General features: G+C 40.0%; 2 protein-coding genes across 2 annotated transcripts in view; both read right to left on the bottom strand.

Moving 5' to 3' along the window:
- Positions 1-258: 258 nt before the first annotated feature.
- si:ch211-67e16.4 (uncharacterized) lies at positions 259-11,227 on the bottom strand. Its single transcript, XM_063497143.1, has 10 exons — positions 10,990-11,227; positions 9,818-10,307; positions 9,599-9,748; positions 9,107-9,336; positions 8,483-8,602; positions 6,195-6,279; positions 5,724-5,911; positions 5,520-5,606; positions 2,365-2,443; positions 259-1,898 (listed from the first exon to the last, which is right to left on the bottom strand). Exons 2-10 carry the CDS (start codon positions 10,254-10,256, stop codon positions 1,669-1,671), a joined length of 1,608 nt encoding a protein of 535 aa, XP_063353213.1. The 5' UTR covers positions 10,257-10,307; positions 10,990-11,227; the 3' UTR covers positions 259-1,668.
- Positions 11,228-16,968: 5,741 nt separating this feature from the next.
- ttn.2 (titin, tandem duplicate 2) overlaps positions 16,969-17,894 on the bottom strand; it is a 217,622-nt gene continuing 216,696 nt past the window's right edge. Inside the window, 2 exon segments of the mRNA XM_063497648.1 lie at positions 16,969-17,322; positions 17,562-17,852. Coding sequence (XP_063353718.1) covers positions 17,030-17,322; positions 17,562-17,852 — 584 coding nt within the window. The 3' untranslated portion in view covers positions 16,969-17,029.

Here is a 17,894-nt window from a genome sequence, read left to right as displayed (position 1 = left end):
ACAGTGAAGAGTCCAAAGTCTCAATTTTTTTGAATATTGAAGTTGTGTAGATGTTTGGTCTCACTTTTTAAAACAGTCATTTACATCAACGGGAATAAAAAGAATGAAGGCTGGCCATTTTCTTTTAATTAGTTTTGTGTCTGAATGATTTTTTTCCAAATGTTACTAACCTGTGAAAGTTAACATATTAAGATTTTAAGATGATGAAAATGGAAAACAAAATCTGTTTAACCAGAATAAATAAATGTGAGTCAATAACATGTCTGGATTTCATACCTTCATTTATCAGGCACCTCATTCAGCAAAGACAGATTACAAACACATTATCACTACAATACTTATTCATAACCATCTTGCAGATCATTACACAGAGTTGCTTTCAAAACCAGTTGATACTTACTTACACTTTTTCTCTGATTTATCAGTTAACTTCTGTAATTACATTACATGTCTTTGAAGTCCTGCCATTAACTAAAGCTTCAATACTGTTGACCATAATATATTATTACAGTGATAAGAGCATGTTTAGGAATTAAAATACTGTGCCGTAGTGGTTTAAATCATATCTAACAGACTCCAGTTTGTCCATATAAACAGGGAATCCTATACAGACTCCGCAGGGTCCTGTACAAGGACCAATTCTGTTTAAGATATATATATGCTTAACCTAGGCCGTATCATTAGAAGACATATATTTTCACTATTCGCATGATACTCAGCTTTATCTGTCTATGAAGCCAGATAACACACAAAAATTAGTTAAACTGCAGGAATGTCTTAAAGTAATTAAACACGTGGATAACCTCCAATTTCCTGTTTCTAAATTCAGATAAAACAAGGTTATTGTCCTCTGTCCTAAAATGTATAGGATATTTAAAAGAAGAATGGGATTCAGCCTTCAGGCCCCTCTTCTGTGGAACCAGCTTCCAGTTTGGATTCAGGAGATGGACACCCTCTCTACTTTTAAGATTAGGCTTCAAACTTTCAGTTTAGATAAAGCACGTATTTAGGGTTGATCAGGTGACCCTGAGTCCTCTTAGTTATCCTGCAATAGGCCTAGGCCTAAATGTTTTTTCTTCACTCACTTTTTGGCATTGATACACCACTTTGCATTTAATCATTACTTATTAATCTCTGGCTCTCTTCCACAGCATGTCCTTTGTCCCGTCTTCCTCTTTTCTTCCCAAACTGCTCGCGGCAGATGGCTGCCCACCCTGAGCCTCATTTCCTCCTATTAGAGTGCTTGCTTAAAGGGGTCATCCTACTGTTGAGGTTTTTGTACAGTATTTACCTTACACTATAAACACTGTTGTGATTTGGCAGTCTTGTATCAGTTGGGATGATCCAGTCTAGCTGCATGTTCATTACAAGTTCAGTATTGATATGTTAAAGGATACAGTAAAGGTTTGTACATATAAACACAGAGATTTGATGAAAATAACATTAGTCCTTGTGAAGGGTATGGCAAATGTTTATTGTGTATTTAACTGTGTGATGGATGTTAGTTTAAGGATTTGGGGCTTTCTGATACTGACAGTACCGGATTACAACATTTAAGACAAAATGATCCATAGTGGCCGCTGTAAACGCTGACCCGAAACCTTGGTTTCCTTACGTGTCGAGTAAAGATAAATCTGAGTTCTGTGTTGTGAATGGAGCAGTGTTAGCTCACTGTAAGATAGTGTCTGTCGGAGAGAGTCTCTGTGGAGAGGTGTTGCCATGGGGGTAGGAAAGTGACACAGCGTGCTCATGTGGAGCCATGTTGGGGCCTTTCAGAACCAGGGTGGAAGAGGATGTAGACATCAGTGGGATGCTATTCGATGCCGATATGTTGCTGAGGAAGCCGCTGGACTGAGATGCTGCTGAGCTCTGTCTCTGCTGAGTGCTGGAGGTGGAAGCTGAAACACAACATAGAGCAGCTGATTGAAGTGACAAACGACAAGTGTAGCACCACCTGCTGAGTCTCACTGAGCAGACAGTGAGCTTTACTGTACTTATATACGGCTGGTTTAGAAAGTTTTCTCTGTGAACATGACTTCTTTTACAGTTATCCATCTGGCAAAGTAAAAGGAAGGGCTGACCATCTAGGCTCCAGTGTGCAGTACATCTGGAAAGTATTTAGAGATTCAACAGTTCCCATTTAGTCATACTGCCTTATTCCAAAATGGAGAAAAAAATCTCACAATTCTATAAATGATACCTCATAATTACTGTAATTCCTGCAAATTTATTTAAAATAAAAAGGAAAAATATAACATTTACATTAAATATTCACAGTTTGGAACTTGAGCTCCAAAGTGTGTTTTTGAGGAGCAGCAGGCAGTTTGTAAATGTGTGTGAAAAGTCATCTGAGCCACAACTTACCACAAGCTGATCTGGGCTGCTGATGCTGACTGCTGATGGGAAAGCCAGTCTGAGAAAGACCTTGAGTGTCTCCATAGGCCTGAAAGGGAACAAAACAGCAATGATAAGGTGTGGCTGATTGGTAAGCAGCTTAATTACTCAACTTTAAACAGACAGACAGAGAGAATGGGTGTGAATTCCATTTTGCCAAAGAAGGTTTCTAACTGAGATCTACAACTACAGGTCAATAACCAGCGAGATTGAGAGGCTCTCTGAGGGTTACAGTTACAGAAGGACAAAGAATAACAAATTAACAATAACAATTAACTAACTGCATGTCTTTGGACTGTGGAATCGAACTCAGGACCTTCTTGCTGTGAGGCTAATCACTGCACCACCGTGCTGCCCCACTGAACTTCTAATATGAATTTACAAAGTGCCTGATTCTCCTTTTGCTTTCGACTGAGGAGAAACGTTAAAACTGGAGTTAACAGCAGAGGTGGAGGCCACTCCTGTTAGTCTCACGCTCCTATATTAGATTTTGTAAATCTCTGTGTTTAGAAAAGGTCATTTTTCTAAAAAGAACAAGCATACATAAAATTTAACGTTGGTAGACCGAAAATGTCAGAGGTATTTAAAAGAAGACAAATGTTTCCATAACCTGGAAATAAAATGATACCAATGGAGCAGCAGCTGAACGAGAATATTTTCAGATCAATCATTGCAATTCGCCCACTCTGACCAGCAGATATTTTGCACAATTCAGACCCATTAATAACTGAAATAAGCCCAAAACTTACACTAATAATATCATAGATATACATTGTCAAAGGAAAATTGTTTTTATATAGTGTTATCAACTACATGAAATGTATTCTTTTATGGATCACTAAGCAAACCATATGTCTACGTGACTTTTCACCTAATAACTTTTGTGATGGTGAACTTATTTACCAACTAAAAGCTTCCTCTGTTCTAGAACATACAGATTTAGAAAAGGGGAACCTCAGCTCTGAGTTCTTAGAATAACTCTGTTATTCTTACACACACACACACACACACACACACACACACACACACAGACTTGTATAAATAAAGAACGCAGGCAGTGATGAGATGCAAGTCTTGCGTTCCATGACTGCCCCTCGCGAGTGAAAGACAACTGCAGTGTTTGTGTTTTCTAACTCAAGAATCTTAGCTGAAGAACTACGGGGTGATTTAAAGAAATCCCCTGTCATACATATAAATAATAAAATAAACAATAGATATAATATATATCTTCTCATCATTTTAAATTTGATTTGTGTCTTTAGCCAAAAGTATGTGGAAGCAGTTACAGGTGAAAATGAGTAGATTTATATCTGATACCAGTTTAATAGCATTAGATTATGAAAATAGTCCTTGGTCTTAAATGATTTTGACTGTATGCAGCTAAATGGAGTCTGTCCCAGCTACCATAGCGTGAGAGTATTAACAAAAAAAATAAATAAAAAAATAAAATACTCTAAATATATAAAGAAAAAAACAACAACAACACCTCCACAATGGTTTACTAAAAGCACAAAACAGAAAAAAAAAAAAAAAAAGCTGAACAATTGTTTATAAAATGTAAAATGAGTTTTTTTAAGCAGACAAAGATTTTAGTATCAGAATAATGTGATGGAAACAGGGTGGAGACAAGAGTCTGTGAGGCAGGCAGAGACACTGTGTTGGAGGAAGGCAGGGACTGTGTTGACACAATCAAGAACAAATATATGCAGATCAAACAGATGATCAAATCGAACAGCTGGCTACGTTTTCTTGGCACACCTGTTAAGGCAGCCACAAACTGATAAAATGATGATAATCTCCAAAACATGAGTGGACAGGTCGTCAGATATGGACTTGAGTTTGTGTGACTGAATGTCTCTGTGCCATCTTCGTTGTCTGTTGAAAAGCAATGCAACAGAAACAGACCTGGAAAATACTCCCTTTGAATCCAGGAATCCAAAGCAGGTTGTTTTTCGCACCGGTACAGCCCTCACATTCTCACACTACTTTATGTTAGCAGCTCCAGTATGATGGATGAATGATGGATTATGCAGAAAAAATAGAATTGGGCTGAAAGGTCTGTTGCTTTATTACGTAGTCAGGTTGTGTAACATATTTTTAAAAGGTAACTAAGTAATGTAACTAATTACTTTTGAAAATAAGTAATCAGTAAAGTACCGGGATTACTTTCTTGGAGAAATAATCAGTAATTAGTAACTAATTACTTACTAACTTGACCAACACTGGACACTAACACTCATCACTGTCAGTGATCATGCAGCGGTGTGTCTCTGACACAGACAACAGTCACACGACCAATTGGAGATTTAATACATGGAAACATATTTAGAAAAATGATGACCTGCCAGGAATGTCACCGTGTGCTCTAGGGCAGGGTCTCAAACTCCGGTCCACGAGGGCTGCTGTCCTGAAACTTTTCCATGTGTCCCTGTTACAATTAGTAGGTCATTAGCAAGACTCTATAGCACTTGGCTGCATGCTGAGGTGGCGACCCCTAACCCTACTCAAGTAAGTTAAAGTAAATGCAAGTGTTTGGAAAAATGTACTTCTAAAAGCACTTTTATTGCACCATGTTCATTCACACAGGAGCTGCTGTAACATGAATCAAATGGATGAGCTGCCACCTCAGCATGCAGTCAAGTTCTATAGAGTCTTGCTAATGACCTACTAATTGTATTCAGGTGTAGAACGTTGCACGGAAAAGTTGCACGACACCAGCCCTCGAGGACCGGAGTCCAAGACCTCTGCTCTACACTGAATAGTTGTGAACAGTCCACACCCACCGAGGTAAACATTACTCTGGCAGCCTACACCGACCAGAGAAATGCCTCCCAAAGCATTCAAGGTAACTTTGGGTAAAAATGAAAAATATAGTGAAATTTCTTTTTGATTGTCATATACACGTTTTAAATTCTTGATTTATTGCCAAGTGTTGATATTATTGAAACACGTCAAAAATAGTTTGCAAAAATGTTTTTATTCACTGACCACCAAATTGATTAAAAAAATTTACATGGAGAATTTCCACTTTAAGCCCTGAGAGATGGAGATCTCATTCATGAGAAAGAAACAGACAATTTCAAAAAACAATGTCTGAGTGCAGAGACTGTGGTGGAATCACCGACCTGCATCTGGTTAAGGCAGGCCTGGAGTTTCCGTTTTGCCCTCCACCTGGCTACCCTCAGTCTGGTCTTCTCTCGACGCTCCCGCACCTTCAACACAAAATCACCTTTATTTTTCAGGATGACTTGATGCCTTTATAAATGAGGCACTTTTTTAACGTAAATATGCAGAAACCTTCTGTCCTCAACAATTTGAGGTGGACTGACCAGATCTGCCAGCAGCGGTTGAGGTAACGATTTCTCCAGTTCTCTGCGCTTTGTCATGTTTCGGCGACGAAGCTCACTCCTCCGCATTTTGTATTCTTCATAAAGACTAAGGTCTTTAGCCCAGGGTCGCACCGCTTGGCGAGGTGGGACGCCAGGTGGCAAGATGGCAGCTGACTGAGGTGCTGAATCTGAGAGTGCACACACAGAAAGTGCCCACTCTAAGTTCCAGTTGTGAGGCTATATTAAGCCTAGGTCACAGCGATAAACCTCCTTCATCACTTTGTTCTCGAGCTATAGCAATCAAAAACTCGAGTGTCAACATCACCTGGAAACCCAGCAGGGTGACAGTAACATCCCGAAAGCCTTTTACAGCTGAGGTTTTAGGACAAGTCCCAGAACTTTTTTATCATATCTAGTAAAATTAGACTAGAAGCATACATACATGAACGACAGTTATTCACATCAACTCACGGGTGCTTCGTCCAGCTGAGCTGAAGGCTGTAGTATTTCTTTGGCTTCCTGGAGCACTTGGGCACTCTGTCACTGACTGTTGAGGCTGAACACAGAGATGAAAGCATTCATTCTATTCGATAGTCTGCAAGAACAGGATTCCCCAAGAGTTTTCCAAAAATGTCCTTCAGTCTGTTGTTGAACTTACAAACATTTGTTCAGTCCAAAGACATGCACGTGCGGTTAACTGGTAATGCTAACATGGCCGTAGTTGTGGATATGACATAAAGTAACACTGGCACGTGCCTGAGCAAAAGTGTTTTTTAGTGTAAACTGCTTTAAATGGTCAGAAACACAAAAAGAACTACAGTGGTGTTAAAAAGAGTCCGCCCCTTCCTTTTTTTGAATGTTTGTCACAGTAAAATGTTTCAGATCATCAAACAAATGTAAATATTAGACAAAAATATCACAACTAAACAAAAAAATGCAGTTTCTAAATGAAGGGGGAAAATCCAAACCTACATGATCCTGTGTGAAAAACTTACTGCCCCCTAAACATAATAATGAGTTGGACGACTCTTAGCAATCGAACATTTGCAATAACTGGCAAAGAGTTTTTTTACAGTGCTGTGGAGGAATCTTGGCCCACTAGTTTTTGCAGATTTTTTGTGATTCAGTCACGTAGCAGAGTGAACAGCCTCATGTCACAGCACCTCAGTCAGATTCAGGTCAGGACTTTGAGCAGGCTCCTCCAAAGTCTTTATTTTGTTTTTCTTAAGGCAGCAAAACAGCCAGAGACCACCACACTACCACCACAGGTTGCCGTTGGTGTGATGTTTCTTTTCTGAAATGCTGTGCTAGCCACTTGTAATGCGACTCAAACTGAACAAAAAGTTCAGCTTTTGTCTCGTCAGTCCACAGAGTATTTTCCCAAAAGTCCCGGGCATCATCAAGATGTTTTCTGACAAATGTGAGATGAGCTTTTTTGTGTAGCAGAGGCTTTCTCCTTCAACTCTCCCATGTAGGCCATTTTTGCCCAGTCTCCTTCTTATTGTTGAATCATGAACTCTGACCTTAACTGAGACACGTGAAGCCTGCGGTTCTTTAATGTTTGGTAGGCCGGCCGCACTCCTGGGAAGCTTCACCACATTTGTGTATAATGGCTCCCAGTGTGGTTCAATAAATGCATTTGTAACCTTTTGAGATGTCAGTGACTTTGTTTCTCAGGTGTTTCTTTAGATCTCGGCATGATGTGTTGCTTTTGAGATGAAACATGTAGAGTCAGGAAGGGGGCAAACAGTTTTTAACAGCACTTCATATAAATGCCAGTGCACTCGCTCAATGTTTGCTTAAAGTCCTTTGACGTTTCCTTATCTGTTTTCTTTGACCATCTTTCAACGTCATGAATTCCAGCAAAGCTGTGAACGAGCGTTTACTAAGAATCCTTTAAAAGACCTGGAGCGCTCAAACAATCCAGCTGCACTTATAGAAGACTTCTTCACAGCGTGATGTCAGATAACGGCTGGGATTAAACTACAATGTTGCAAAGACTGACATCCAAATGCTCATCGTCCAGGATGCAACTTATGGAGGAGAAAAAAAAGGAGGAGGAGATGATCTTTCCCCCAAGAAAATGTCCCATGTATTCTGTCTTTGTCTCCGTTTCATGCAAGCTCTTTAACCTCCTAGGACCAGGCGTCCACATATGTGGACATCACATTTGGGTTATTTAGACCAAAATACCAATTTTGCTCTACAAGGGCCTGATATCCACTTACGAGGACATTATACTGCCTCTGCTTTATCAAAATTTAAAACGAATATCCTCATATGTGGCTCTCATTTTTCTTAGAAACAAAAATCTGGTAAAAAAAAATCAAAAATCAAAAATCTGGTAATTCTTTGTTTTTACATTCATCGGGTCCCAATCAGCCCAAATATCAAAGAGAAATTAAAAATGCATGCCATGGAAGAGTTCGGGTCTTAGGAGGTTAAATAAGGACATCCTAGCTAAAAATAAATCTTTAAAGTTAGAACAGATATAAGGTTTAATAAAGTGGCTGTCACTTTGAGATTAGCAGCTCATCCTGTTTATCAATATACTCTCTTTGGCCTAATTTTACAGAATTTGACAGTAGATGGAGAAAAGAAAGAACCACTTGTTAAACCTTTAAAACAAATAGAGAATTGACCACGATGGGACATGCACTCCCCGAGTGCCCCTACAGCTCTTAGATTGAATAAAAGTTACAGTGAACACAAATGTAACTTATGTTGTTGAAAATTGTGCCCCACAACTGTAACCTCACCTCTGACTCTGGCTGATGACCCTGCTGTTCGTGGCAGTCAAGCAGCAGGGTGGCCATCACCTCTGGCTCCTCTTTTATATAGATCACCTCCTTCTCTTTTTCCTGTGCCTCCTGCTTCACCTAGTTTGAAACAGGAGACAAACTGGACTTTACAAGTGCATTAGTTTGGAAATTGAAAATAAAAGAGCCTATACTTTATTAAAATACCTACATAAGGCTTAATAAAACTGAACTGAAAAGAAAGTCTAAATATTTCTGTGTTAGAGTGTAAAAATACAGTTTTAGGAACTGTATACATTTCAGATCATTTACACATGCATTCATTTCTGTAGGGCATTGTCTTATACGATATAAACCTTGCCAGCAGGATGAGATCTCGAGCCCTGAGGCAAATGTTTTCACTCTGTGCTATTACACTTTTCTGCTTCCATGCTTCCTGACAAGCTTCAGTGACTCCTGACAATATATCCCTGGTTTCCTTGTTACCTACCAGGATTTCCTTTAATACTCCAAAAACAAGTTTTATCAGGTTTTTTGTTAAAAGAAATGTAAATTTTAAAAAAACCAAAAAAAACCCATTGTGATATATCAAATCTGGAAAACCTGATTTGAATGAGTTGTTACCTCTGAAACAGAGAAGAGCAGCGTGGAGCTAGCTGCATAGGTGGCGCCATCTGGAGACAGAGAGGGATCCCCTGACTGCTGCCCGTCATCTAAAGTCGGAGCCGGGGCAGGAGACGAGGCTATGGCACTATCCATGCCTTCTGTATTAGAGTGCAGAATGGCCCATTCACACTCATCCACCTCTTCAACTTTCTTACACTGAACTGGGTCTGAGCTAGGACAGAACAACACTGCAGAAACAACATGTATTTAGTCTAACATATCAGTGTAAGGCTACACTGTGTCACAACATGCCAGTCCTACATTAAGCTCATTGCCTAAGGGTTTGCTACTCTCCTGAGTAGCAACACCCGCCTTGAGGAAACTGCTGTTGTGAAGCAGTGCTATATAAATAAAAAATAAAGTAATAGTAAAACTACGGTAATGTTCATCTAAAAATTTAGTGATGTTCTCAGTGATGAGAGAGAAAACATGTACGCACGCACTGTGTACCTGTACTGCTGTCCAGAGATTCTCCAGCCACATTCAAAGTGAGTGAAGCAGGAAGCAGCAGGTCAGATGAGTCAGCGTGGGCCACGTTTGAAGGGCAGGACACTCTGACTTTTTGCCTGTTCATGCTGTTTGGTGAGGTGCATTCTGGGACTAGAAACATAAGAAAGAGTACAGTCAGCAGAAGAGCAACCAGGACTCAAGCATTTCATTGGTACGTACTGTTGCTGTTCCTCATCAACGCTCCCTCAGCAGTCCTGGTCTGAACTGAGAACGATGACAGGGTCTTAGTTGGGGAAACGCCAGATCTGCTTCTCTGTGTTCGTGTTAGGGTTGGTGGCTGAATCCAGACTAGGGTAGAAGCAGAGGCTCTCTGCTGCAGCTCCTCCTCCACTCCTTGCCTGTAGTACTTTAGCTTCAGCTCCGTGTAACGCAGCTTGGCCCGAATGTTGTCGTTCTCCTTCTCTTTTTGAGCCTTCTCACTTTGCAGCGCCATCATCTCCCTCTTCATCTGCACCACTTGAGCCTTTAACTCCTCAAATTTGACTCCGACCACTTTAAGCATCTCGGCCAGCACCGTCTCGACCGCTCCATTTACTGCTCGCTCGACTACGGTCCCCATCTGGCCTCGAATTAGTGATACAGCAATGCTGACATCCATTGAGAATGAGTTCGGACCTAGAAACTGCAGGAGATGGTTCGTGCGTTTTACCTGCATGCACAAAAGCAGTTTAAACACGTATCTACATTACAATAGTCACGTCCACATTTACACAAACATTTTCACAGATAATTTAGCTCAGGTGACAGTACACCTTACTTTGAAATAATACTGTTAACACTCACAAAAGCCCTTCTGAATGCAAGAATGCAAGAGTCAATAAGACCCTGAACTCAAAGCTGGGTAATAAGAATCACAGACACGAGAAGCAAACAAACAAACAAACAAACAAACACCACCTCATCTGACCATACGACAAAAATGCAAAAGGAGGAGCTGGATGTCTCAACCATGGACCAACTTTTAAAAATGTTTAGTTTCAGAGACTTTATGTCGACATATACCAGTGACTGTAGCATTAAAGACTACAAGAGAACGAAGTTGTACTTTCAGCAACTTTAATAAGTTGACTATGAATGAGTTCGAAAGTAAACTGAACATTTGTACACTGTCTAAGTTTTAATTGCGTTTTATTGACATAGACACCACACTGTGTATGGGAAACAACAACATCGAAAACAGTTTACACACAACTTGACAGATTCTGGTAACATTAATGGCCGCTATAAAGACTATTTCTCTGTATCCGAGGCTCCTTTCATTGATAAAAGCGCTGTGCTGAATTAATTCTATTTAACGCCCAAATCAAATGGGAGACAAACACGCCACTTACCGTTTACTCTCGCTATTAGCCCGGTTAGATGACCGTTCAGTTATCTTAGCTGCTAACAGAACTTATACGAGTAGACAGCTAACTAGCTTAGGTTAACGTTAATTTCTTAAATGGCTGTTAATGCTAACTTCCAGTTAAAGCTTAACAGACAAACAGTGTAACAGAAGAAGGTTAAACTTGTAAGACCTGTCATGCTCTGAACATTTTTTATGTGTAGCATAATTTTACCAACAGAAGCGGATGCACTTTTGTTTCTGGCGAGTAGCATTATCGCCACCTAGTGGTATGGAGTGTGAATGCCAATAGTGGTATTTGGAGCATTCAATAATTAAAACAGTCAAATTCAAACAATTGAGTCCAAGATGCTGCAATATAACTTCTTAACAGTGAAGGTATGGGTTTTATTACATACTTGATATCTATATATTATTTTCTGAAATCCAGTCTTTGTAAAATGACTGTTGGGTTTCCAGTTGTTCGTGTCTATGTCCACAACGGAGCCTAATCAAAGCACATGAAACACTCTGACGACAGACTTTTCCAGCTTTCCTGCAGAGTTTTATCTGCAGTGGATTGCTCCTTTTATTCCTATATCTGTTAATCTTTTTACAGGGAACAAGGCGACCCAGTTCATTTACTGTATTATTGTGGGGTCTTTATCTCAGAACATAAAGCGCCTAGAGGCAAATTGAATTGAATTAAATTAAGATCAGCAGCATACTTTTGAGACTGAGAGTCGTTAAATATGTGAAAATGAATCATATAGGCCACCAAAACTAGTTACAGCATGAGTGCAAAAACTGAACTGTCAAAGATGTTGACATTATTTCTAAGTGAACCAGAGGTCTAGTGCTTACAAAGCAAGAACTACAGATCTTATTATTGCAGTAAGGGAATGAAATTTATCTGGCTTTATTTGAAAAAAAAAAACAAACAACTAATTTGGTTACTAAATAGTTCTAAACAGACACCCACACTATGTGTTTGCCAATTGCACAGAGTCTGTTTCTTAAGAAAAAAGAAACACTTTTAAGCTATTTATGTTCATGCAGTCTACAGCTAAGTTCTGTCTCATTTGTTGCAGGGTGAACTCGTCAGACTGTTATGTATCACTTAAGTATCACTTCTCTGTTCCAGATGTCAGCATCATACACTCTGGGATTGAATTAGTTAGGTCTGAAGTTACTTAGTTCTATGAGATAAAGAACAATTTTCTGTCAAGATTTTTTATAAATACTTCATAAAGAGATAGTAGAAAATACTTCTTGAACAAAAAAATTCTCTTGTTAGAAAGTCTAACAAAAAGATCTAGACAACACTGAAGAGCTACTGTAAGTGTAACATAGTTTAAAAAGGTTCAAGTTAATCCCGCTAAATGGGACAATAGCACCACCTACTGTCACAAATGTCACCCTACATTGACTAAGAAGGGCAAAGAATTGTGGGTAATCCTCAGAGTAATGGAGGATTCACGCTGGTTGTCCACGAAAATTAACCATTCTATGTTGTTGCCCTTCGTCTTAATAATTATAAAAGGGGTTGTTGCTACAAAAGATATTTAAAAACTGGATTGTAGATGGCAGACAGTTGGTGTCATAAGCCCCACCCTCTGTTCAAATATGGTCGCTCATAGTGGACATAGATGCTTCTTTCACTCCTCTTTCAAACCATCTGTCTTCTCTGTCCAAAATGTGAACATTGGCATCCTCTAAAGAGTGACCTTTGTCCTTTAGATGCAGATGGACTGCTGAGTCTTGTCCCGTGAAGGTGGCTCTTCTATGTTGTGCCATGCGTTTATGAAGTGGCTGTTTGGTCTCTCTGATGTAGAGGTCTGGGCATTCCTCGCTACACTGTACAGCATACACCACATTGTTAAGTTTGTGTTTTGGAGTTTTGTCTTTGGGATAAACCAGTTTGTGTCTGAGTTTTTTAGAGTGTGTTGCTGGGTCTGAAGTAAACTGGGATGTCGTGCTTGGAGAAAACTCTCCTGAGTTTTTCCTGATACACCGGCTACATAGGGGATGACAGTGTTGTTGCGTCTGTCTTTCTTATCCTCCCTAGCTGGTGTCTGACCTTCTTTTCTGTGCCTCTTTGCTGACTTGATAAAAGCCCAATTAAGATAACCAATTAAGATAATTAAGAACATTTTCTGCCCAGTGATGTAGGGTCCTGATTACTCCAAATTTGTGTTCCAGAGGGTGGTGGGAGTCAAAGAGGTGGTACTGGTCCGTGTGTGTGGGCTTCCGGTAAACTTCAGTGTTGACGTTTCCATTCTCCTCAATGTGCACAGCACAGTCCAGGAATAGCAAACAGTTATCCTTTGTGTCTTCCCTGGTGAACTTTGTTTTTATCCACAGCATTGATGTGAGCAGTGAGGGATTCTACTTCGTGGATTTTGATTTTGACCCAGGTGTCGTTCACATATCTGTACCAGTGGCTGGGTACTCTCCCTTTAAAAGAGCCAAGAGCCTTTCTTTACACTTCCTCCATGTAAAGGTTGGCTACAATAGGTGACACTGGGGAGCCAATGGCACGTCCATTCTTGTCCTTGTTGGTGATAGAATGAGGAGTGTTCCCCACAAGGGGCGCTAGGATGGTGGCAAGGTGTTTGGAAATGTTGTAGGTGGCTGAGTTTATACTGCTATCAATGGGTCTGAGTGGGACTGTGGGTCTTTGGAAGTCTGTAAATACAGCGTATAGACGATGGTATGTAAAGCAGTCAATGACTTTACCCTTTTTAAGTTCTTGTAGGCAACTGATAACTTTCTTTTTGTAGTTCCTTGTGTGGTCTTGTTTTGAGGCTTCATATGTATTGTTGTCACTGAGGAGTGTAGTAATTTTTGTGCGATAATCCATTGTGTTTAGAACAACAGTGCACCTTCCCTTGTCAGATGGTAATATGGTGATGTTATAGTCTTTGCTCAGGGATGTAACGGCCTTCTTTTCTTGTATTGTGAGGTTAGACGGGGGAACTTCAAGAAACTTACAGAAGTCCAGACGCTGTTCATTCCAAGCTCAGACTACAATGACCTGGATGACTGAGAACCTTCACAGATGCTGAAGAGTTACCTCAACGCTATGTTGGCGTAATAGTCACAGTTTTGGTTTGGCTGTCATTTCGGACCTATTATATAACTAGGACTAGAATTTTTTTTTAAATGCCACCCAATGATTGTACAGTATTAAAATATTTGTTGGGAGGTTCCATTTGGTTGTTAGGACATTAGGATTAATCTTTTATCACAGAAGTGCTTCTGCTCCTAAGAAAATAGGTGGATGGGTGGACAGATGGGTATTAAAATATAGGCAAAAAAATCATAGGTAAGTCTTGAGGACTAAGGGACATGGTTAACTGTAAACAGGGGGATTAAAAATATTAATGAAAAATGAATACATGATATATTAGCAAAACAGCTGGTTGAACTTTGCACATTTGGTCAGATTTCAAAGAGAAGTGGTGGTGGTTGAGCCTGCAACTGATCCACATGTACTTATTTAAAAAATGGATTTGACATTCCTCTACATCATCAATGCTTTCTGTGTCAAAGGTGTTATTAAAAACTCCACACTGCAGTCCAACTTTTCCACATCACACATGTTGGCCAATCAGGAGAAAACTTATCTATTATGATGACACAGGCATGTCTGTTTTGCCCTGTTTCCACATAAAGTGCGTCTCCTAACTGATTAGTTAAAAGCACAACCAGTGTTAGCTTATCTAGCTAATCTCCCATCATTCTCTCATCAAAAGAGTGGAGGTTTATCCACATTCCACAGGCTAGAAGCTTTATGACAGAACACTGTTTGACATGAAAAGAGAGATCACTTTCACTTTGTTACAGTTTAAAGTAGATATGAAAAGTAGACACCTATTAAGGCTAATTTACACCATGGAGCCCCACTCTAAAACAAAACTCTCATAGCTTTAACACTGTTATGAAGCTGGATTTAAGAAGTGTTTAAAGTTATAGTTTTTAGACACAACTTTGTTCCAGTACAGAATGTGGAACTCTCTAGACTGGCTGGTTGGTGGTTGCAGTTAATAGACTTACATTAGTCTATGTTAGCCAGCTAGTGACAGAACTAGTAACTCAGTGGAAAATATGGAAACTAAAACTAAATTGCAGAAAGTTTTAAAATACCTTAAATGATACCATGAAAGATCAAAAGCAACCTGTGATGAACCTAAAAGCTTGGAGGAAATTATAACTTTGGCCATTTTGGCCAATACATAGGGAACGACACTACAAGTCCCAACCAACTTCCAGTTATAGCCCCATTTCTGCTTCCAGTGGTTGATTCTTCTCATCTTTTTGTTGTTGTTTTTTTTAGTTCCCCAGCTGCTAACGCTGAAGAGCCAAAGCAGTTGGGGAGAGCTAACTTAAAATCAGAGGAACTGATTATATTTGCGTATATTGTGGTTAGCCAAGGCATTTTAACACCACCAGCCTGTTGCATCCAAATAATTAAAGATGGGGAAACTGGCAGGCAGGGTCAAAACTTCCCCACATTCAACGTTCTGTCACAGTTTGCGCTGGGCATGATAATTTGAGGCCTGAACAAAATTGTCTGGACAAACAACTAATTCACCAGCTTAGAATTCCCCTCGAACCTCTGGATTTACCCATGGTTGTCACAGCTCATAATGGTCAATATTTTACAACCAGAACTCACCAGACAGTGCCAGCTCAGCTGATTCCTTCACCTAACCACTGCAAAGTGATCAGATTCTTTGTGTTCCAATCTACCCACAATCCCAATTTTCTTTGGCTCTCATGGTTAGAAAAATCCTCACATAAACTGAGCAAAAAGGCACAATTACAAATGGAGTCACTTCTGTTTCTCACATTGCGTGCAGCCTACCTCGCCATCTACTCAGTGCGCTGTTGAGCCACATGTCATATAACTCGGATCTCACACTTACCCCTGAATAACAGGTTAATTCCTGAAAATAGAAACCTAAATGTGTTAAACGATGTGTTCTAATGTGATGAATAACCACAGCAGAAACATACTGTAGTGCTGATAATCATGCTTTATTAAAGAAATAACTGGAGGAAAGACTCAAGGAGGGTGCGAAAATAGTCAACACTACAACTCAAACTTCAATCAAACCCTTAAACTGCAGGGCGACATGTGGGACTTGTTGTTGAACGCAGCAGTAGGTGGTTTCATACATCTGCTTTGCCGCACCCACCTTGACTGACAGGTGAACTTCTAAAAACTAACACACAAACACACTGCATACCTCCAAGAGACAGCTCTGTTTCTGCAAACAAGCACAGGAGGGACTCTTATTTAAAGTGATTGGCCAGGTTGGTGGTACAAGTGAAAAGTCTCATCAGTGGTTGTTTGCCAGATGCAGAGCACAAAATATAAAAGAAACACTTGTGCTCAGGGAGTGCAGGCCGCTTGCACTCTGAGCACGTCAGTGAAATAGCAGTACGACAGAATCAGTCGGAGTGCGAGGTCCAGTCATCCTGCTTACATGAGGGTAAATGCAAACAGCATTCAGGATCTCACACTGCTTTCACAATGCTAATGCACTGCTCTCTAAAGCAATGTATTCATAGTTTTGTCTCTGATTGAGTTAACATCAACAGGGAGCCTCTCTACCTGTTGAGGCAATCTTAAGACTTCAACTTATCGTTGAGGCACAAAGTTTAGTTTCTTAGTTTAACAGAGTATTCGTTCCTGTTGGAACTTTCTCCTGTTAAACCATATACAGTTTCATTTTGTTTTAGTTAATATTATTGTCATAAATAACAATGCATACACTTCCCATAACCGGTAAATTCGGCTATATACATTATGTACATGTCACAGAATAATGGATCAAAAATCCTAAGTCACAGTTATCCAATATGGTACATTTTATAACACCTTTAGACTTTAATTAATGTCAAGATAGGTACAAAAATAGTTCATATTTACAAGAACAGAAATCCAGATCTTTATCAAGTAGATTCTTTTGCTTGATTAAATAAAAACGCATGAGAAAAGGAAAAAGGGGAAGTTTTGAAGAGTTGGGGTTTTTTTCTTACACCGATCGAATACTAATGTGAACAGTTGCTGTATCAGATCCCAGCTCATTTGACAGTTTGAGGGTGTAGCTTCCAGCATCCTCCTCCTTCACCCCAGTGATAATGAGCGTGGTCAAGTCCTCAGTGGTCTCGATATGGAAGCGTCCGGCAGCAGTCAACTCAATCGTTTTGCCGTCGTGCGACCACTCAATGTGTCTGGCATCACCAGAGAAGGCACAGGCGACTGTCAGGACTTTGCCAGGCTCAATGCTGATGTCCTCTGGCAGAGCTTCAATCCTTGGAGCAGAACCTGGAACCCATGATATATGCACAGAACAAGAACCTTTTGTCATTTAGAGTAAGGCAGGCACACAATTTCACAACAGACACAAACAAAAAAATGTTATGACAAAAAAGCATGTTTTGCTAATTGAGCTTAATTCAGCATCTTTATGAGGTTTCATTTCAAAAGAAGGATAATTGTGCTGATGGTGGATGCGAGGAAGCTAAGTACAGTTTTACAGATTACCAAGAGTCTTATGATCTTACCAAGAGCTCTAAGTGATCCCTCCATGTGGGAGGCCATCTCCATGAGGCTACTGGAGCTCATGGCATATGCCTCAGATGACACGGAGGACATGCTGGACATGGACATGGTCTCAAACTTCATTTCAGCTGCCATGCTGCTGAAGGAGCGGGAATCCGTCATGGATGACATCACTGCCTGCTGGGAAGTAGAAGAAAAGGCAGACGACTCCTCCATTGTATGGATTTCTTTCTTCATCATCACCGATGAACTCAAGGATGACGATGACTCCTTTTGACTCATCAATACTGATCCTGGCAGAAGTAATGATAATACACATGTCATTGTTAAGAATG

The sequence above is a fragment of the Pelmatolapia mariae genome, linkage group LG16_19, assembly GCF_036321145.2.
Source record: "Pelmatolapia mariae isolate MD_Pm_ZW linkage group LG16_19, Pm_UMD_F_2, whole genome shotgun sequence".
Classification (NCBI taxonomy): domain Eukaryota; kingdom Metazoa; phylum Chordata; class Actinopteri; order Cichliformes; family Cichlidae; genus Pelmatolapia; species Pelmatolapia mariae.
The sequence above is the reverse complement of the archived record's forward strand: the minus strand, read 5'-3'. Positions and strand labels throughout refer to the sequence as shown.